General features: G+C 41.4%; 1 protein-coding gene across 2 annotated transcripts in view; it reads left to right on the top strand.

The window, feature by feature from the left end:
• Nucleotides 1-18,500: 18,500 nt before the first annotated feature.
• The window catches only part of LOC110506336 (anoctamin-1), a 65,518-nt gene continuing 62,117 nt past the window's right edge, over nucleotides 18,501-21,901 (top strand). The window contains exon 1 of one of the 2 annotated variants that reach the window (XM_090221974.1): nucleotides 18,501-18,923. Coding sequence is in view for 1 of the 2 variants with exons in the window: in XM_036963701.2 (XP_036819596.1) it covers nucleotides 20,517-20,583 (67 nt within the window). In the remaining variant the exon portion in view is untranslated. Of the gene's footprint in view, nucleotides 20,584-21,901 lie in introns of both variants that reach the window. The other variant, XM_036963701.2, reaches the window with a different exon arrangement.

Below are 21,901 nucleotides of genomic sequence, written 5' to 3'. Positions count from 1 at the left end.
GGGCCGGCCAATACTTGTTACACAGCACATAGTACTTGTTACACAGTACTCAAAATTAATCATATGATAAATGTTTACTGTTTTAAAACACTTATTACAGGTTTAAACTTTAAATCAGTTTATGAAAGGTTTTTGTCTTCTCTTTATTATAAGAACGTAAACGTCTCTGAGACCAAATCGTTTTAGAGAAGGGAACCTACTGAATAACTAGTTTTACAGGAGAAGCGGGGACCAACTGATGAACTGAATGCCTTGGTCTTGCCCTGATCTGTTTCACCCCCCCCCCCCCCCCCCTTACGGTGTCGCCCATCTTCCCCTGTGTACTTATACCTGTGTTCTGTTCGTCAACCTTACCAGCGTTTGTACTGTCAGCTCCTGTTTTTTCCCAGACTGTTTTTCTCGCCCTCCTGGTTTTTGACCCTTACCCTGAACTCGCCTGCCTGACCACTCTGCTGGCTCCTGAGCCTGCCTGCCGTCCTGTAACTTTGCCTCTGTTGTAATAAACGTTGTTACTTCGACACGCTCTGCATCTGGGTCTTACTGATAGCCTCCTCAGAGCAAGGCATCTATATCCTGTGAGTTGTAAAGTTAAAAAAGAATATCTGAAAGTAAAAAATAAATTTCTGAAGATGAACACACTTTCAATATTCTACCTCGGAAGTTAAATGCTTCATGATCAACACCTATTTAATTTCTTCATGCAACAAACCTAGAGTTGTTTTAGGTCTGTTTAGTGTTAACAGTTTGATGTGAATGTAAATATTTTCTTAAATAGTTTTTATTTTCTTAATGCCACTCGTCTGCTTTTCACCTCATGTAATACCTGATGTACTTAGAGGCACATCACAACAGGTGATCCAGATAAGTCATGACATACTTGCGAAAGTTTTCACCCCCTTGGCATTTTTACATATTTTGTTGCCTTGCCACCTGGAATTTAAAATAGATTTTTGTGGGGTTTGTGTCGTTTTATTTACACAACATGCCTAACACTTTGAGGATGCAAAATATATTTGGAGAAACAAACAGGAAATAACACAAAAACAGAACTTGAGCGTGCATAACTATTCACCCCCCCCCACCCCTCCCATCCAAAGTCAATACTTTGTAGAGCCACATTTTGCAGCAATTACAGCTGCAAGTTTCTTGGGGTGTGTCTCTATAAACTTGGCACATCTAGCCACTGGGTTTTGACTAAGCCATTCCAAGATATTTAAATGTTTCCCCTTAATCCACTCGAGTGTTGCTTTAGCAGTATGCTTAGAGTCATTGTCCTGCTGGAAGGTGAATCTCCGTCCAAGTCTCCAGACATAATGATTACTTGATGGCCAAAAAGCTACATTTTAGTCTCATCTGACCAGAGTACCTTCCATTTGTTTGGGGACATGCCATTTGGCAAACACCAAACGTGTTTGCTTGTTTTTTGCTTATTCTTTAACCTGTTGAATCTATGGGGGCGCTATTTCATTATTGGATAAAAAAACGTGCCCCTTTTAAGCGCAATATTTTGTCACGAAAAGATGCTTGACTATGCATATAATTGACAGCTTTGGAAAGAAAACAGTCTAACGTTTCCAAAACTGCAAAGATATTATCTGTGAGTGCCACAGAACTCATGCCACAGGCGAAACCAAGATGAAACTTCAAACAGGAAATGAGCAGAATTTCTGAAGCTCTGTTTTCCAATGTCTCCTTATATGGCTGTGAATGCACCAGGAACGAGCCTGCGCTTTCTGTCGTTTCTTCAAGATGTCTGCAGCATTGTGACGTATTTGTAGGCATATCATTGGAAGATTGGCCATAAGAGACTACATTTTCCAAGGGTCCACTTTTTTAACAAATCAAAAACTGAAAAATTGGGCGTGCAAAATTATTCAGCCCCCTTAAGTTAATACTTTGTAGCGCCACCTTTTGCTGCGATTACAGCTGTAAGTCGCTTGGGGTATGTCTCTATCAGTTTTACACATCGAGAGACTGACATTTTTTCCCATTCCTCCTTGCAAAACAGCTCGAGCTCAGTGAGGTTGGATGGAGAGCATTTGTGAACAGCAGTTTTCAGTTCTTTCCACAGATTCTCGATTGGATTCAGGTCTGGACTTTGACTTGGCCATTCTAACTCCTGGATATGTTTATTTTTGAACCATTCCATTGTAGATTTTGCTTTATGTTTTGGATCATTGTCTTGTTGGAAGACAAATCTCCGTCCCAGTCTCAGGTCTTTTGCAGACTCCATCAGGTTTTCTTCCAGAATGGTCCTGTATTTGGCTCCATCCATCTTCCCATCAATTTTAACCATCTTCCCTGTCCCTGCTGAAGAAAAGCAGGCCCAAACCATGATGCTGCCACCACCATGTTTGACAGTGGGGATGGTGTGTTCAGCTGTGTTGCTTTTACGCCAAACATAACGTTTTGCATTGTTGCCAAAAAGTTCAATTTTGGTTTCATCTGACCAGAGCACCTTCTTCCACATGTTTGGTGTGTCTCCCAGGTGGCTTGTGGCAAACTTTAAACAACATTTTTTATGGATATCTTTAAGAAATGGCTTTCTTCTTGCCACTCTTCCATGAAGGCCAGATTTGTGCAATATACGACTGATTGTTGTCCTATGGACAGAGTCTCCCACCTCAGCTGTAGATCTCTGCAGTTCATCCAGAGTGATCATGGGCCTCTTGGCTGCATCTCTGATCAGTCTTCTCCTTGTATGAGCTGAAAGTTTAGAGGGACGGCCAGGTCTTGGTAGATTTGCAGTGGTCTGATACTCCTTCCATTTCAATATTATCGCTTGCACAGTGCTCCTTGGGATGTTTAAAGCTTGGGAAATCTTTTTGTATCCAAATCCGGCTTTAAACTTCTTCACAACAGTATCTCGGACCTGCCTGGTGTGTTCCTTGTTCTTCATGATGCTCTCTGCGCTTTTAACGGACCTCTGAGACTATCACAGTGCAGGTGCATTTATACGGAGACTTGATTACACACAGGTGGATTGTATTTATTATCATTAGTCATTTAGGTCAACATTGGATCATTCAGAGATCCTCACTGAACTTCTGGAGAGAGTTTGCTGCACTGAAAGTAAAGGGGCTGAATAATTTTGCACGCCCAATTTCAGTTTTTGATTTGTTAAAAATGTTTGAAATATCCAATAAATGTCGTTCCACTTCATGATTGTGTCCCACTTGTTGTTGATTCTTCACAAAAAAATACAGTTTTATATCTCTATGTTTGAAGCCTGAAATGTGGCAAAAGGTCGCAAAGTTCAAGGGGGCCGAATACTTTCGCAAGGCACTGTAAAGTTAAAAACAAATATCTGAAGATAAACACACTTTCAATATTTTACCTCAGCAGTTACATGCTTCATGATCAACCAATATTTATTCATCTCTTCATGCAACAAACCTAGATAGTTGTTTTAGGTCTGTTTAGTGTAAACAGTTTGATATGTGAATGTAAATACATTGATTTTTATTTTCTTAAAGTGGCACTCGTCTGCTTTTCACCTCATGTAATACCTGATTTACTTAGAGGCACATCTCAATAGCTGGTTCAGGTAAGTTATGACACAGCAAAAGTGGGGGCTTTCCTTTGTTTTCTAGGTTTCCTTTATTGTTCCTCAAGCAAGATGACATCACAGACTCCCATCAGACCAACACCCTGAATGACTAAAACGTGTCCAAAAAACACTACTTTGTTAAACATGTATTTTGTAACCTGTGTACTTTACTGTATTTATAGTTGGGATATCGCTCAAAGGTAAAAGTTGAGACATCGCTGGAGGACGTCTTGCATTTGGAGGACGTTACATCTACCATTGTAATGCATATAAAGACAATGTTAAAAGAAGATTGCTTTATGTTAATGTTGTCACGTTCTGACCATAGTGCTTTTGTTTTCTTTGTTTTAGTGTTGGTCAGGACTTGAGCTGAGTGGGCATTCTATGTTATGTGTCTAGTTTTCTATGTTATGTTTGGCCTGATATGGTTCTCAATCAGTGGCAGGTGTTAGTCATTGTCTCTGATTGGGAACCATATTTAGGAAGCCTGTTTTGTGTTGGGTTTTGTGGGTGGTTGTTTTCATGTGTCTGCACCTGACAGAACTGTTTCGTTTTTGTCACATTTGTTGTTTTGTATTTTGTAGTGTTCACGTTTATCGTCTTTATTAAACATGATGAACACTAACCACACTGCGTTTTGGTCCTCTCCTTCGTCCACAGAAGAAAGCCGTTAAAGATGTTTAATTTAATGAAATCATACTTGAATAAAAGTAAAGTTACATTAATAGAAAATTATTCGAGTAGAAGTGAAGGTCACCCAGTAAAATACTACTTGAGTAAAAGTACAATTTTCTTTAGGAATATAGTAAAGTTAAATTTGTCAATATGAATAGTAAAGTACAGACTTAAAATTGACTTAAGTAGTATTTTAAAGTATTTTTACTTAAGTACTTTACAGCACTGATAATATATACAGTGATATTTTCATTTTTTTCCTTTTTTTTACCTTTATATACAGCAATGTATGTACAGTAATGTAAATGAATGAACAGTACCTGTGAAATAAATACAAATCAAACGAGTCCAAACCACTTCCATCAATGGAAATATATCTTCAGCTCCAATTTTTTTCTGTGTGTGTGTCTGTAGAGTCACTCCCCCTTACCCACCATCCATCTCTGCTTTTCAGTCTCATAAAAGGCAGTCTGTTGGCATTCCCGCCAATGCCCTGTGCCAGGTAAAGGGAAAACACTTTGGCTAGGCAGTAGATATTTTCCTGCCACTCAAGGAAAGCCGGTGTGTGTGTGTGATGGCTGTTGGGGCCTTGATTCAGCGACTGGTGGCAGAACCTGTTGCTCTAAGGATTTTCTCTTTCCTCAGTTCGCTCCTTCCTCACTACCTCCCTCTGCTTCAAGGCCCCCAGCTTCCATTGAAAGAAGGCAACGGCAGCAAAATCCTAAAATGGCATCCTTGAATTGGTGAGGCTTTCCGCTGTGTAAGTGCAGGTGGAAGGGAACGTGACTGGGACACTGACCATTTTACTCTGCAGTAACATAATGTCACAGCTGTGTGTCTCTAGGAGCTTCTCTGGGCTGGTGTTAAGAGCAAAGCAGATCTACCCACTTCAGGATCTCTTCCTCTCCGTGGTGCCTGGCCAGTAGGACATCACTGGCAGCTCTGATGGGCTCTGTCCATCAGCCGTGGTCAAAGATGAAGAGGCAACCTCATCTCTTGATGGATCCAGCGGAAAGGCTGTCAAGGGCAGTGGTGGTGTGGCTGGCAGAGGTGTGCTTGGAAGATCTTATCAATTTTGCTTTAATGACAAAGTCTTTATCATACACTAACCTAAATCAAGTGTGTGATTATGTGTGATATCAGCAGGAACTCTCAGAGGAATCCTCTTTTGTTGGGGCAGGAGCTGGTGCCAAAGGGGAGCGGAGCAGGACAGCCTGTAGAGAAGGCCACTGTTAGAGCTGGGCCTGCTCTGCTGGGGCCCGAGCAGAGAGGAGAGCCAGAAGGTCATGCATGTCTTTCCTCTCCTGAAATAGAGGCCCGATTATCTTAAATGAGGATAATTATAAAGCTAAACTATGTGATTAAGTGAGTGCCTGAGTGAGCGAGTGTGTGATTGAGAGGCGGAGGGTGTACTGTGTGATCATGTCGCTGTGCTGTTTTCTTTTATGTTGCATTCAGTCACTGTACCCTCCCTGGCAATCCCTGGTATGTGTGTGTGTGCGTGTGTTCATATGACACAGAAGTTTGTCAAGCTGACCGAGTCCTTGTAGTAGGACATTCAATGATTAGCTTTGGCATCAACTACCATCAACAGTGTACAGTAAAAAAGGATATCAAACATTCCGATCTGTATTGACATAGGCTTAATCATGTGAAGTTACAAAACCTCTTGGGCTTAGTCATCACTCAAGTTTAACAACGGATGTAGGTAACAGTGTGTACGCACCTCTCGACCGTTGTGATACGCATTAATTGGCACAACGGTTGTTGACAAATGCATGACATATCCGTTGTTCCACCTGAGTGCAGACGAAGCCTGGTCATGCTCCAATTCACGTCAGTTCCTCTAAATCTAAATATGAACTTGAAAGATATCCACACAACTTAAGTGGCCGCATTTATGAATGAAATTACATTTGAATTAGATGTTTACCACCATTGTCTACACGGCGCCCACAATGGTGGCAGCTTTTTCTTTGCGGTGTGTTTAAAATTTTAAAAAAACAGCACATCGTTACACCATGAGCAATGAAAGATATGGAAATCATTCTCAATATAAGTAACATCTATAATTGAATGAGACCAGGTGTGTCTCATCTGATTGAGAGTTGCTGATACTATCCTTGTGTATTTTATGTAGAAAATCTGGCACTGAACCACACACTTCTATCTAGTGAGAGTGCACAGAACATTGTATCTTTAATTACAAAAACAAAGAAAGTATCGACAAGTTAAGGTTGGTTGAAAATTCTCTGTGCTACCCCAAACAGTACCTATCCTGTAATGGCTAATTAAGCATTGTATTAGCCCTTTACAGTCTGATAGCTTCCCCCCCCCCCCCTCCCTCCCAACCACACACAGCCCCAGGAAAGATGTTCTGCACTCAATGGAAACAGAAACACCTCTTCCAGTCCCCACTTTTTTTTTTCATTGTTCAATAAAGGGTGTGTCCAAAAAAATGTCGCACAAGGAGGTGTTGGGACACAAGGAGTGGCAGAGAAAATGTGGTTTGTTTAGAGTAGGGATGGGCACCACCAGCCCTCGGGTGCCGGGTATTAGTGCATAGCCATAGCACAATTTTGGTTGCCTTACTTTACCTTTTCTGCCTTGTTTTGAGATATGGTTCGATCCCACCCAGGGACACATGGTTATTTACAATAGTTGTTACACTGTCCTCAAAACATGAATCATATGATAATAATAGTTAATTAAAATAAACAGAGTAGAGTTTATTCCCTCAGTTGGTACACTGTACTTATTAATACAATTACATTACAAGTTTTAATAAAGTTTAATCAGTTCATGAAATGTTTTTGTCTTCAATTCTTTATTATAGTAACGTACAATTCCCTGAGGCCAAATAGTTTTACAGGAGGAGGGAACCCACTGTGAATAACTAGTTTTACAGGAGAGGTTGGGACTGACTGTGATTAACTAGTTTTACAGGAGAGGTTGGGACTGACTGTGATTAACTAGTTTTACAGGAGAGAGTGCCTCTTCAGATCAAGGCATCTATATCCTGTGAGATGTACAGTTAAAAACAAATATCTGAAGATAAACACACTTTCAATATTCTACCTCAGCAGTTACATGCTTCATGATCAACCAATATTTATTCATTTCCTCATGCAACAAACCTAGATAGTAGTTTTAGGTCTGTTTAGTGTAAACAGTTTGATATGTGAATGTAAATACATTGCTTTTTATTTTCTTAAAATGGCACTCGTGTGTGTGAAAACCTTGTGAAGACTTACAGAAAACGTTTGACCTCTGTCATTGCCAACAAAGGGTATATAACAAAGTATTGAGATATACTTTTGTTATTGACCAAATACTTATTTTCCACCATAATTTGCAAATAAATTCATAAAAAATCCTACAATGTGATTTTCTCTTTTTATTTCTCATTTTGTCTGTCATAGTTGAAGTGTACCTATGATGAAAATTACAGGCCTCTCATCTTTTTAAGTGGGAGAACTTGCACAATTGGTGGCTGACTAAATACTTTTTTGCCCCACTGTACTATTTGGGTCGACCTTGGAGAGGACCCAAATGACACAACTCCCACTTGGCAAAGTCTGATTGAATCAGTGTTGTTTCCACATAATTTCAACCCCCAAAAATGATGTAATAAATTCTAGTTTTGTGATTCCAACAAACATAACTCACATGTGTTACATTAGCAAATCAAGTTGCACCCCAGATACCATTGTGACGTCTAGAAAATGTTGCCATTCATAAAATTGTTCTAGAGTAGTTAAAAAAGTCTAGTGTACTTGGACCGTTGATGGTTGAAATGTGGCTTCTCAAGCTGAAGGTGTGCACTGAGTTTGAGCACGATGCAGGAACCCTGCAGTCAGAGCTAAGCTCTAAAGCAGAGGTGCCCACTGGGCACAGACATTCAACGTCTATTCCACATCTATTCCATATTTCAACGTAATTTAATTGCGATGATGTGGAAACAACGTTGATTCAACCTTGTGTGCTAGTGGATGGGCACTCCAATTTTACCCCAGACCTTGCTAACACATCTACCATAACTCCAATAAATTGAAGGCCACTAATCATGGTCTTCAGTTTGGAATGCAGTTCGTTTTATCAGGTGTGTTTGCTATTAGGGATTGGGGGAAAAAGTGTGACATCAATCAGGCCCCGAGGGCTGGAGTTGCCTATCTTTACTATAAACAAACTAAACTTTCTCTACCACTCCTTTTGTCTCTGTCATATATCCCTACACACCCTTGTGCGATTTTTGTTCTTGACACACCCTTTATTGAATAATATATCTATTTTTTTAAAGATGCGTTTCTGCTTCCTTCTTCCTGGGGCTGTGTGTGTAGTTGTGGGGAGGGTAGCTAGCCGATTGTAAGGGGCTAATGTGAAGCTCCTTGATCTGTTACAGGATAGGTACTGTTTGGGGTAACGCAGAGAATTTTAGACCAATCTTACCTTAGGGATACTATTTTCGGTCTCAATTCGGCCAAACATGTATCTTCTAAAATGTCAGTGTTCAGTTGCAGGTGTTTCGTTTTTTAAATGTTTTATTAATACATGTTTTGCTCCACGAAGTAATACAACATGCAGCCATCTTGTCTATTTTAAATATTTTCTCACTGATTGAGACAGCCCAAGGGGTACAGACGTCAGTTCAACATCTAGTTTTGATTTTCATTTGTTTGAGTTGCAACTAATGTGAATTCAATTAGAAATCAACAAAAAATGTTTCCGTGTCAATTGATTTAGGTTAAAAGTTGGATGAAAATAAGAAGAAATGCTCTTAAGTTGACATTTTGAAAATCCAATGAGTTTTCCACCGGTTTGTGTCAAGAACTGCAACGCTGCTTGGTTTTTCACGCTCAAGTTTCCTGTGTGTATCAAGAACGGTCCACCACCCAAAGGACATCCAGCCAACTTGACACAACTGAGGGAAGCATTGGAGTCAACAAGGGCCAGCATCCCTGTGGCACGCTTTCGACACCTTGTAGACCTTGTCATGCCCCGACAAATTGAGTCTGTTCTGAGGTTATATATATATATATGTATATGTATATATGTGTATATGTGTATATATATATATATATATATGTGTATATGTATATATGTGTATATGTATATATGTGTATATGTATATATATATGTGTATATGTATATATATATGTGTATATGTGTATATGTGTATATATGTATATGTATATGTATATATGTATATATGTGTATATGTATATATATACAGTGCCTTGCGAAAGTATTTGGCCCCCTTGAACTTTGCGACCTTTTGCCACATTTCAGGCTTCAAACATAAAGATATAAAACTGTATTTTTTTGTGAAGAATCAACAACAAGTGGGACACAATCATGAAGTGGAACGACATTTATTGGATATTTCAAACTTTTTTAACAAATCAAAAACTGAAAAATTGGGCGTGCAAAATTATTCAGCCCCTTTACTTTCAGTGCAGCAAACTCTCCAGAAGTTCAGTGAGGATCTCTGAATGATCCAATGTTGACCTAAATGACTAATGATGATAAATACAATCCACCTGTGTGTAATCAAGTCTCCGTATAAATGCACCTGCACTGTGATAGTCTCAGAGGTCCGTTAAAAGCGCAGAGAGCATCATGAAGAACAAGGAACACACCAGGCAGGTCCGAGATACTGTTGTGAAGAAGTTTAAAGCCGGATTTGGATACAAAAAGATTTCCCAAGCTTTAAACATCCCAAGGAGCACTGTGCAAGCGATAATATTGAAATGGAAGGAGTATCAGACCACTGCAAATCTACCAAGACCTGGCCGTCCCTCTAAACTTTCAGCTCATACAAGGAGAAGACTGATCAGAGATGCAGCCAAGAGGCCCATGATCACTCTGGATGAACTGCAGAGATCTACAGCTGAGGTGGGAGACTCTGTCCATAGGACAACAATCAGTCGTATATTGCACAAATCTGGCCTTTATGGAAGAGTGGCAAGAAGAAAGCCATTTCTTAAAGATATCCATAAAAAGTGTTGTTTAAAGTTTGCCACAAGCCACCTGGGAGACACACCAAACATGTGGAAGAAGGTGCTCTGGTCAGATGAAACCAAAATTGAACCTTTTGGCAACAATGCAAAACGTTATGTTTGGCGTAAAAGCAACACAGCTGAACACACCATCCCCACTGTCAAACATGGTGGTGGCAGCATCATGGTTTGGGCCTGCTTTTCTTCAGCAGGGACAGGGAAGATGGTTAAAATTGATGGGAAGATGGATGGAGCCAAATACAGGACCATTCTGGAAGAAAACCTGATGGAGTCTGCAAAAGACCTGAGACTGGGACGGAGATTTGTCTTCCAACAAGACAATGATCCAAAACATAAAGCAAAATCTACAATGGAATGGTTCAAAAATAAACATATCCAGGTGTTAGAATGGCCAAGTCAAAGTCCAGACCTGAATCCAATCGAGAATCTGTGGAAAGAACTGAAAACTGCTGTTTACAAATGCTCTCCATCCAACCTCACTGAGCTCGAGCTGTTTTGCAAGGAGGAATGGGAAAAAATGTCAGTCTCTCGATGTGCAAAACTGATAGAGACATACCCCAAGCGACTTACCGCTGTAATCGCAGCAAAAGGTGGCGCTACAAAGTATTAACTTAAGGGGGCTGAATAATTTAGCACGCCCAATTTTTCAGTTTTTGATTTGTTAAAAAAGTTTGAAATATCCAATAAATGTCGTTCCACTTCATGATTGTGTCCCACTTGTTGTTGATTCTTCACAAAAAAATACAGTTTTATATCTTTATGTTTGAAGCCTGAAATGTGGCAAAAGGTTGCAAAGTTCAAGGGGGCCGAATACTTTCGCAAGGCACTGTATGTATATATATGTATATATGTATATATATGTATATATATATATATATATATATATATGTACATGTGTATATATGTACATATATATATACATACATATCGTCAAAAAACATTATTACAGAAAGTAAGCGGTAGGTAACTGCACATATATATGTATATATATATATACTTTTTTTCAGGATGTAACATATCATACAACATGGATGACATTGTACACAATTGTGCACAATTTTTGGGAACCCATTTTGGGTAACCCTGGTTCACTGATAATATGATTGAGGTCTCTCACTATGGGAACACGCCCTTCTAGGCAGTCACAGAAAGCTGCAATCACACAACATCTATCAGAAACAGACAGGAAGCATAGTGAAAAGTGGGGAACCCCATTCAATATAAGACGCCAGGGTCCCATCTTGTTGAAGTCTCAAAATAAATGAGGGGTAACTAATGTACCAGATAATACGTCTCTATACAGAGATGCTGTAAGCGATGCCCTTGAGTGGTCTTGAACACGGTAGCAAAGAAACCCTCAACCTCACTAGGGTAGCATACCCGTGCCAAATTAATGGGAGGCGTCATGCCCCTTGGGGCGGCACCCAGCAGACAGTTCTCTTGTCAAGCCCAACTCTGGAAAACAGATGCACCCCTCGTCCGCTTTGGGGGTGGTCTGTCTTCTGCCCGAGAAGGTGCAGGGCCGAACACTGTATGAGCTGTGCCCTGCTCCGCTCCGCCTCTGGGGAAGGATCCCTAGGTCAGGACTTCGAAGAGGCTGCAGTGAAGGACAGCTTGACCCAGGACTGCGTCGATGGGGTCTGGAGCCCCTGGACGCAGAGAGCTGTTTACAGAGGTATGATTTTATAAGACATATCAAGGCTCTGTGCCCCTTTGCAAGGGTACATAGAGTGATATATTTCTGGAGGTAGGGTGCTGTAAGCATGAAGTGAGGATAGTGCATGGTGGAAACTGATATTTACCCATCCAGCCTCGGCTTGAACTTAAAGCGGTACTGAGGGGAGAGCTTTAGCTTGGAGGGCACTTGTGCCCAGAACAACCATGTTTTAGCCCAGCTTTGGCTACAGTTTGTGAAAACTAGCCTTGATGCGGGAGCTGCCTTGGTTTTAGAGTCACCCAGTGGACTACTAGCTTAGCTATAGCTAGCACAGTGTTAGCTGAAGAGAACCATGTTGCCATTCCGTCTAGAGAGCCTATTTTGACCTTACTTCCTTGCTGTGTAACTGGTCAGTTTAACCTAAACTATTAATTCCAGGAATTTGAGTGCTTGGCTTAGTTCGCCCAGTACGGGGAAGGTGTAGCTGTACCTTAGAGAGAGAGAGAGACTGTTCTGTCAGCCAGGTTGTGTGTGTACTAATCAAAGCCTGAACATGGGGCCTGTACAGCTTTGCTAGCTAGTAGCAGCCTAGTGGGTTAAACGCCTAGCTGTAGTTAGCACTTCGTTAGCCGGAGTGCACCGTGTGGGGGTGTTCCTCTATAAGCTGAAAATCTCCGACAACTGTAGTACGGAGAGGCAAAACCAGTTAGTCTAGCCAGTGCGGGCGCTGGTAAGCTAATCGAGGAGAGAAGTAATGCTACCAAGTGTAGGTAGAAATAACTAGCAGAAAGAGTGAGCTTTAATCGTTTGCTGGCCGACCTTAGCTGTGGAGCTAGTCCTGGCTCCGTGGCTGAACAGGTCACCTGTGAACAGTTAAGCAGGACAGAAGTGATTCAAGTCACGCTGAAGAGAGATAGAGATATTACCTTTGCAGTAAGGAAGAAAACAAATCATAAAAGTAGAGGATGGAAGCGTGGTGCCTTATAAGGAGTGGGTTCTGACAGACTGTGTGACTGGAACTTTCCGTGACTCTGCCTAAAAGGGCGTGGCCCCATAGGGAGAGACTACAATTAGTATTTGAAAGAGATGTTTGCATATCTTGCATTACTCATTTAATCTCTCATGTATATACTGTATTCTATACAATCTATTGCATCTTGCCTATGGCGCTCGGTCATCGCTCATCCATATATTTATATGTACACTACCGGTTACACCTACTCATTCAAGGGTTTTTATTTATTTTTACTATTTTCTACATTGTAGACTAATAGAAGACATAAAACTATGTAATAACACATATGGAATCATGTAGTAACCAGAAAAGTGTTAAACAAATCAAATATATTTTATATTTGAGATTCTTCAAATAACCACCCTTTTCCTTGATGACAGCTTTGCACACTCTTAGCATTCTCTCAACCGACTTCACCTGGAATTATTTTCCAACCGTCTTCAAGGATTTCCCACATATGCTGAGCACTTGTTGGCTGCTTTTCCTTCACTCTGCGGTCCGACTCATCCCAAACCATCTCAATTTGGTTGAGGTCGGGGGATTTTGGAGGACACGTCATCTGATGCAGCACCTAATCACTTTCCTTCTTGGTAAAATAGCCCTTACATATCATAGGTGGTGTGTTGGGTCATTGTCCTGTTGAAAAACAAATTATAGTGAGACTAAGCGCAAACCAGATGGGATGGCATATCGCTGCAGAATGCTGTGGTAGCCATGCTGGTTTAGGGTGCCTTGAATTCTAAATAAATCACAGACAGTGTCACCAGCAAAGCACCCCCACACCATCACACCACCTCCATGCATCATGGTGGGAAATACACATGCGGAGATCATCCATTCACCCACACCGCGTCTCACAAAGACACGGCGGTTGGAACCAGAAATTGCCAATTTGGACTCCAGACCAAAGGACAAATTTCCACCGGTCTAATGTCCATTGCTGGTGTTTCTTGGCCCAAGCAAGTATCTTCTTATTGGTGTCCTTTAGTAGTGGCTTCTTTATCTTAGTGCTTGATGGTTTTTGTGACTGCACTTGGAAGAAACTTTCAAAGTTCTTAATGTTCCGTATTGACTGACCGAGAATGGTCGTACCTACGTTGTCACAACACAACTGATTGGCTCAAACGCATTAAGTATCAAAGCACAAGGTGAGACCCAAATGCAGACACAGGAGGCAGATGGTTGGAGTCTTACAATGTTTATTAATCCAAAGGGGTAGGCAAGAGAATGGTCATGGACAGGCAAAAAGGTCAAAACTAGATGAGAGTCCAGGAGGTACAGAGAGGCAGACAGGCTTGAGGTCAAGGCAGGCAGAATGGTCAGGCCGGCGGGTACAAAGTCCAGAAACAGGCAAGGATCAAAACCAGGAAGACTAGAAAAAGGAGAATGCAAAAAGCAGGAGAACGGGAAAAACCGCTGGTTGACTTGGAAACATACAAGACGAACTGGCACAAAGAGACAGGAAAAGCAGGGATAAATAGACTGGGGAAAACAAGCAACATCTGGAGGGGGTGGAGACAATAACGAGGACAGGTGAAACTCATCAGGGTGTGACATTAAGAAAGAAATACATTCCACAAATACATTTTTAACAAGGCACACCTGTTAATTTAAATGTATTCCAGGAAAATACCTCATGAAGCCGGTTGAGAGAATGCCAAGAGTGTGCAAAGCTGTCATCAAGGGTGGCTATTTGAAGAATCTCAAATATAAAATATACACTGCTCAAAAAAATAAAGGGAACACTTAAACAACACAACTTCAAGTCAATCACACTTCTGTGAAATCAAACTGTTCACTTAGGAAGCAACACTGATTGACAATAAATTTCACATGCTGTTGTGCAAATGGAATAGACAACAGGTGGAAATTATAGGCAATTAGCAAGGCACCCCCAATAAAGGAGTGGTTCTGCAGGTGATAACCACAGACCACTTCTCAGTTGCTATGCTTCCTGGCTGATGTTTTGGTCATTTTTGAATGCCGGCGGTGCTTTCACTCTAGTGGTAGCATGAGACGGAGTCTACAACACACACAAGTGACTCAGGTAGTGCAACTCATCCAGGATGGCACATCAATGCGAGCTGTGGCAAGAGGATGACTGCTGACAGGATCTTCAGGTCGGATGCCGTGCAGAACACACCTACATAACAATTTCATAACATCCTCTGCGCCAGTGCCCAGTCCAGGCATGGCATCCAACCCAGATCCATGGCCGGAGCCTTTCTCTGTGCCGATGCCCAGTCCAGGCATGGTGTCCAGTCCCGCCCCAGGGCAGGAGCCTTACTCTGCACCGGTGCCCAGTCCAGGTACGGCGTCCAACCCAGCTCCATGGCCAGGGCCCTCTGTGCCGATGCCCAGTCCAGGCACGGTGTTCAGCCTGGCACCATGGCTGGATCTGGGGTCTGGGCGGTGGCTACGACCTGCACCAGAGATGCCACCAACACTAGTCACCCCCCCTGCCCTCCCCATTTGGTTTCAGGTTTTGCGGCCGGAGTCCGCACCTTTGGGGGGGTGGGGGGTGGGGGGGGTACTGTCACGCCCTGATCATAGAGAGCCCTTGGTTCTCTATGGTATTGTAGGTCAGGGCGTGACTAGGGGGGTGTCCTAGTTTTTTCTATTTCTATGTTGGTCTGCTTGGTATGGTTCCCAATTAGAGGCAGCTGATTATCGTTGTCTCTTTTTGGGGGATCATATTTAAGTTCTCCATTGTTCCCACCTGCGTTGTGGGATATTGTTTTGGTTGGTGCTTTGTTGCGCTCCGTGACTGCACGTGTGTTATTCTTTGTTGTTTTGTTGTAAGTTTCACTATTAAAGATAATGTGGAACTCTACGCACGCTGCGCCTTGGTCCACTCATTTCAACAAACGTGACACCAATGTATTTATCACCTTTTCTATGAAGCCCCTAAATACGATCTGGTGCAATCAAATACCTTCAGACGTCACATAATTAGTTAAATAAGGTCCACCTGTGTGCAATCTAAGACTCACATGATCTCAATATACATACACCTGTTTGGAAAGAGTCCCAGAGTCGGCACCACCACTAAGCAAGGGGCACCACCAAGAAAGCGGTACCATGAAGACCAAGGAACTCTCCAAACAGTTCAGGGACAAAGTTGTGGAGAAGTACATATCAGGGTTGGGTTATAAAGAAATATCAGAAACTTTGAACATCCTGCGGAGCACCATTAAATCCATTATTTAAAAAATGAAAGAATATAGCACCACAACAAACCTGCCAAGAGAGGGCCGCCTACAAAAACTCACGGACCAGGCAAGGAGGGCATTAATCAGAGAGGCAACAAAGAGACAAAATATAGCCCTGAAGGAGCTGCAAAGCTCCACAGCAGAGATTGGAGTATCTGTCCATAGGACCACTTTAAGGCGTACACTCCACAGAGCTGGGCTTTACGGAAGAGTGTCCAGAAAAAAAACATTGCTTAAAGAAAAAAATAAGCAAACACGTTTGGTGTTCACCAAAAGGCATGTGGGAGACTCCCTAAACATATGAAAGAAGGTACTCTGATCAGATGAGACTAAAATATAGCTTTTTGGCCATCAAGGAAAACGCAATATCTGGCGCACACCCAACACCTCTCATCAACCCAAAAAATACCATCCCCACAGTGAAGCATGGTGTTGGCAGCATCATGATGTGGGGATGTTTTTCCATCGGCAGGGACTGGGAAACTGGTAAGATTTGAAGGAATGGTGGATGGCGCTAAATAAAGGGAAATTCTTGAGGGAAACTTGTGTCAGTCTTCCAGAGATTTGAGACTGGGACAGAGGTTCACCTTCCAGCAGGACAATGACCCTAAGCATACTGTTAAAGCAACCCTTGAGTGGTTTAAGGGGAAACATTTAAATGTCTTGGAATGGCCTAGTCAAAGCCCAGACCTCAATCCAATTGAGAATCTATGGTATGACTTAAAGATTGCTGTACACCAGCAGAACCCATCCAACTTGAAGGAGCTGGAGCAGTTTTACCTTGAAGAATGGGCAAAAATCCCAGTGGCTAGATCTTCCAAGTTTATAGAGACATACCCCAAGAGACTTGCAACTATAATGGCTGCAAAAGGTGGATCTACAAAAAAATTCACTTTGGGAGGGTGAATAGTTATGCACACTCAAGTTTTCGTTTTTTTGTGTTATTTCTTGTTTTTTTCACAATAAAAAAATATCATGCATCTTCAAAGTGGTAGGCATGTTGTGTAAATCAAATGATACAACCCCCCCAAAAAATCTATTTGAATTCCCTCTTGTAAGGTAACAAAATAGGAAAAATGCCAAAGGGTCTGAATACTTTCACAAGCCACTGTATTTGGGGAGTTTGTCCCTTTCTTCTCTGAAGATCCTCTCAAGCTTGGTCATGTTGGATGGGGAGCGTTGCTGCACAGGTATTTTCAGGTCTCTCCAGAAATATTTGATCTGGTTCAAGTCCGGGCTCTTGTTGGGCCACTCAAGGACATTCAGAGACTTGTCCCGAAGCCCATCCTACGTTGTCTTGGCAGTGTGCTTAAGGTCATTGTCCTTTTGGAAGGTAAACCTTTGCCCCAGTCTTAGGTCCTGAGCATTCTGGAGCAGGTTTTCATAAAGGATCTCTCTGTTCTTTGCTCCGGTCATCTTTCCCTCGATCCTGACTAGTCTCCCAGTCCATTTCCAGCATACCAAACTGTGAGCTGAAGGCAAAACACACATTGATTGTTACTCAGTTGATTACTACATAAAGTTAATGAATGGATACATTCATTGGGATTGTGGTTTGAGAAGACCACAGCGTCTACCAAAGGACTGACATCATGAAAAGACTACAGACAACTCATCAAATGAACAATACAAGGATACCAATGCTTGGATACATTTTAAGGGGAAATCATTTTTGTTACCGCCCAGAATGATATGCCTGGTATTCTATATTCCACTTGTATATAGTAATTACTGTGTTTAATGCTAGTGGTTATCAATTGAGATAGGCCTGTAGTTCATGCACCAGCATTTCTCCAGATCACTACAGGAAACATTTTACATATGTAAAGTCACTGTTGCAGAAGCATTTGGTAGGAAAATCTATGCAGATGGCCTCATTGTCCATAGATTATTTGCATAAAATAAGGCCATCTGCTGAATAGGACTTTTTTTTAAATGAATTCCATCCGTATTTCCATTCCATTTCCCATCAGTATCTTCAACATCTTAAACAAGACTGTATGCAGACACAGGCTACTTTTTAGAGAACAGGTGGTTGAATCTAGATGTGAATTATGCACAATATAATACTTTTTTATGCATGTGCATTCACTTTAGTTAGAAGTCTCAGGTACTCTGGCTCTGATCTGAGAACAGCTGGGAATGCCATCCTTTTGGTTCTCATTCCCTGCTTCATAAGAGTCACTACACGCCCAGGCTGGTATGTGTGTGCAGAGATTACATTTGAAAACATTCCTAATGTGTTGTATTGCGTTTCCTATTGTCATCCTAGGCCTACCTGATATTGACGTATCATTATTCTGATTCAATGCCAAACTCTGTAGGTTATTATTTGTTGTGGCACTAAGGTGACGACGACAATTTTACATTTCCTGATTCTCGAGGAGGGAGTCGCAGGGAGGTTGCGAACAGGTAGACACAGGCAGAGAGGAAGAGGCGAAGGGAGAGTATTTACTCCGCTCAAAATCTGTCCGCGTGAGATGAGCCTTTTTTTGCATGGAGGTCTATAAGAGAGTGTCGAATTAGGTCAGTCATATTTCATCAAATAGAAGTTTCGTAATGTTTAGGCTTTTACAAATGTATTGACATAAGTGAATGCAAGTGGCATTCTGGCAACTTTGAGAAAAACTACTTAGACTACGCGTGTGAACAACAGGCACAACTATCTGCCCTCTCGTTGCCTAGAATGGTCCCACCTGATCGCGCTTGCCCCTAATAATTGAGGACATGTATTTCCATTATTAGAGCGGTCAGACGGGTATCTTGTCATTTTAACAGATCATCTTTGACACAGGTGAGTCGCCGACAAATGTGATACTGGAATAATTTGGGGAAGTGCAGTTTTGTGTACTTGTGTGTCTTGACATCATTGCTTTATTGTACTTAACTAAGGTAGGCCTAATTGCTGTCTTTCAGTAATTTCAGTAAATGTTGTTTGGTTTGACCAAGTTGGTTCAAAGCCCAGATACGCCTTCTTGTCGGGGTGGGGGTTTCCCTATAAAATACCAGTTTTTCCCTGTGGCATCCTGGTAGCATAATTGTAAATAGTATACTTTCCAGAATGTTTTTAAAACTGATTATCCACATGTAAATATAGGCCTAACATCGTACACGGATATAGGCTATCAAGTGTGTTTTTGATCACGACGAACTATTGCTGATTATCCACATGTAAATATAGGCCTAACATCGTACACGGATATAGGCTATTAAGTGTGTTTTTGATCACGACGAACTATTGCTACATATTAAAACACGTTTAAAATATTTTGTTATGGAGATTTACATTTGTACCATGATGATGCGCCTGACACATTTAAGCATCATACAGAAGACCGAAGTCGTTTCAACTCAGGCTGCGTAAAATTCAAATTCCGCGGGTATCGAGAATGTCCCGCATAAAAGTTAGATATAGTGGGCGATTGGGCATCTACATTTGACATGCTGTACACGTTCTAGGCTACTTCTGACATTTTTCGTGAACGCTTCATCTGTGACTGTCGCTCTGGTTTCCTATTTGAAGACAGAGTAGCCTAAATTCATTGGACACACAAGCATTGCGTTGCGCACGGACTGTTGTGTCCAGGTATTGACGTGGTCGCCAGGCTCGAGGTAAATGAAATGCCCTCATTTGAATTCCTCTATAATGGGTTATTTCATTGAAAATATAACCATTGATTAAGTCTATTTTCTGAATTTGGGGGTTCACAAAATCAGCAATCAAGTTTTTTATACGAGTATGAAAACCTGAGTGCATGACAGTACAGGCCAAATAAGGTGCAGGTCAAATCATTACATTATTAGAAATCATATAACCATATGCGCTGTAAGATGTTGCCGCGTTTCTCAGTCAAATTAGTGTATCGTAATTAATGTATTTCAAGCATGAAACATCCCCTGTGTTTGACGGATAGCCTCACACCTACCCATGTTGGAGGAGACATCAGATCGTGGCGTGGGCGGCACCAGCTGTCTCTTGCGGGTGCTCTCACAACCATATTGACCATCCTATTGATGCACTGCACTGAAATATATTACAGCTATTTTGCACGACGTGTTGTGGGAGGGCACATAATGGACATGATGTAGTTCATAACGCGTATGGATTCGAATTCTTGTTCAGATAGAGAGAGAGGGAGAGAGAGAGAGAGAGAGAGAGAGAGAGATAGAGAGAGAGAGAGAGAGAGAGAGAGAGAGAGAGAGACTGTAGTAGGCTAGCCTTCGTGGGGAGGCAGGGGCACGTTCTGTGGGAAACCCATGGTTTCCATGCCTCACCACAGCATTGAGCCCACGGGCGCAGTGAAGGCATCGACTATATGGTTTTCAGAGCGTGGAGGATAGAGAGAGGAAAATCTGTTGAGATCACTGGTGTAAATAGTCTGTTCAAATGGAGAGACATGGTGATGATGATGATGATCCGATGCAAGCCATAAACAGTCATGATAAAGTAACTGGTAAGTTAATGCTGTTTGATGAATGGTTCATTTGAAATTATTTTCTAAATGTACAAGCTCCAATACAAGAAGAAGCGCACCACAGGTAGGATATGGTTGCATAAGGTATAGAGCTACTTTGATGGATGGATATGCGGCAGGTTAGCGGTTAGGAGCGTTGCCCAGTAAGGTCGCTGGTTAGAATCCCCAAGCCGACTAGGTGAAGAATCTGTCCATGTGCCTTTGAGCAAGACATTTAAACCTAATTGATCCTGTAAGTCGCTCTTGATAAGTCTCTGCTAAATTACTAAAGTAAATGTCAAATGTAGGAAGGCAGGCTGTAGCGAAATATTTAATTAAATGAAAGCCCACTCGATGTATTTTTTAACACATCACTTTTGCATGTTTAGATTTTAGGCATTTTTTTTTAGGGGGTAGGTAACGATTTATTACACATTTGTCATAATGACCATTCACTGTAAGGTTATAGCCTACTGTAATGTAGCTTTGAGAGGTTTGTTTACCTGGCTGTCAGTGCTGAGCAGTATTCCCGAGGCAAGTGTTCACTGTGTTCACACCCTCGGCTACAGTAGCTGATAGGGAAAGGCGCACAGACAGATTTATTTCTGGAAGCACGACTCCATTTAAGCATGCCTTATACTGTCATCCAAACCATTCTAACTTGAATTCATAAAAACAAATATGTTAATAAATATGTTTTTGATAGCTCTTGTTATATACAGCATCTATCTACGACTACTGTTGAATTATTCTACATGTTGAATGGGATGAGGAATGGACTTAGCAAAGAAAGACGTTCTTTCTGATAAGTATGAAAACTGGATCATAGTTGAGAAATCGAATTGGTGTAATTTAATTTTGCTTTAGCTACTCCGTCACATCATATTCCTTCAGCTCTCAATAAGTTCACATAGGTTTGTTTCATGTTGATATAACAAATCAAGCATCTAAATCAGAAAAAAGGACTTTACTATTTGGCCATTTTAATCAATACAGCATCTTTATGGAGAGATACAAAACATTTCTTTGTATCATTACTGAATATCAATGAATTGTAAATTCCAACATACAATTTTGCAGTGCAAGACAACATCAGGTCACTAGTTTTGATTGAATGGAGCTGTCAGTGTAATTATATAATGTAATCCTTCAACCTATTATGGTCCATATCAGGCTCCTGCTAATTTCAGCACACACTCCTTTTTTCTCCTGAAGAGCACTCAAGGGCCCTTATCTGTGAAGGTTATTACAAGGACTTGACTTACAGCATATATGTGTCTTTGACTGTCAGAAGCTGTCCCTGGCATTGCCACGGGTA

Source organism: Oncorhynchus mykiss, chromosome 26 (assembly GCF_057628025.1).
Source record: "Oncorhynchus mykiss isolate SJ-2025 chromosome 26, ASM5762802v1, whole genome shotgun sequence".
Lineage (NCBI taxonomy): Eukaryota > Metazoa > Chordata > Actinopteri > Salmoniformes > Salmonidae > Oncorhynchus > Oncorhynchus mykiss.
Note: the sequence above shows the minus strand (reverse complement) of the source record. Positions and strands in the feature narration are given on the sequence as shown.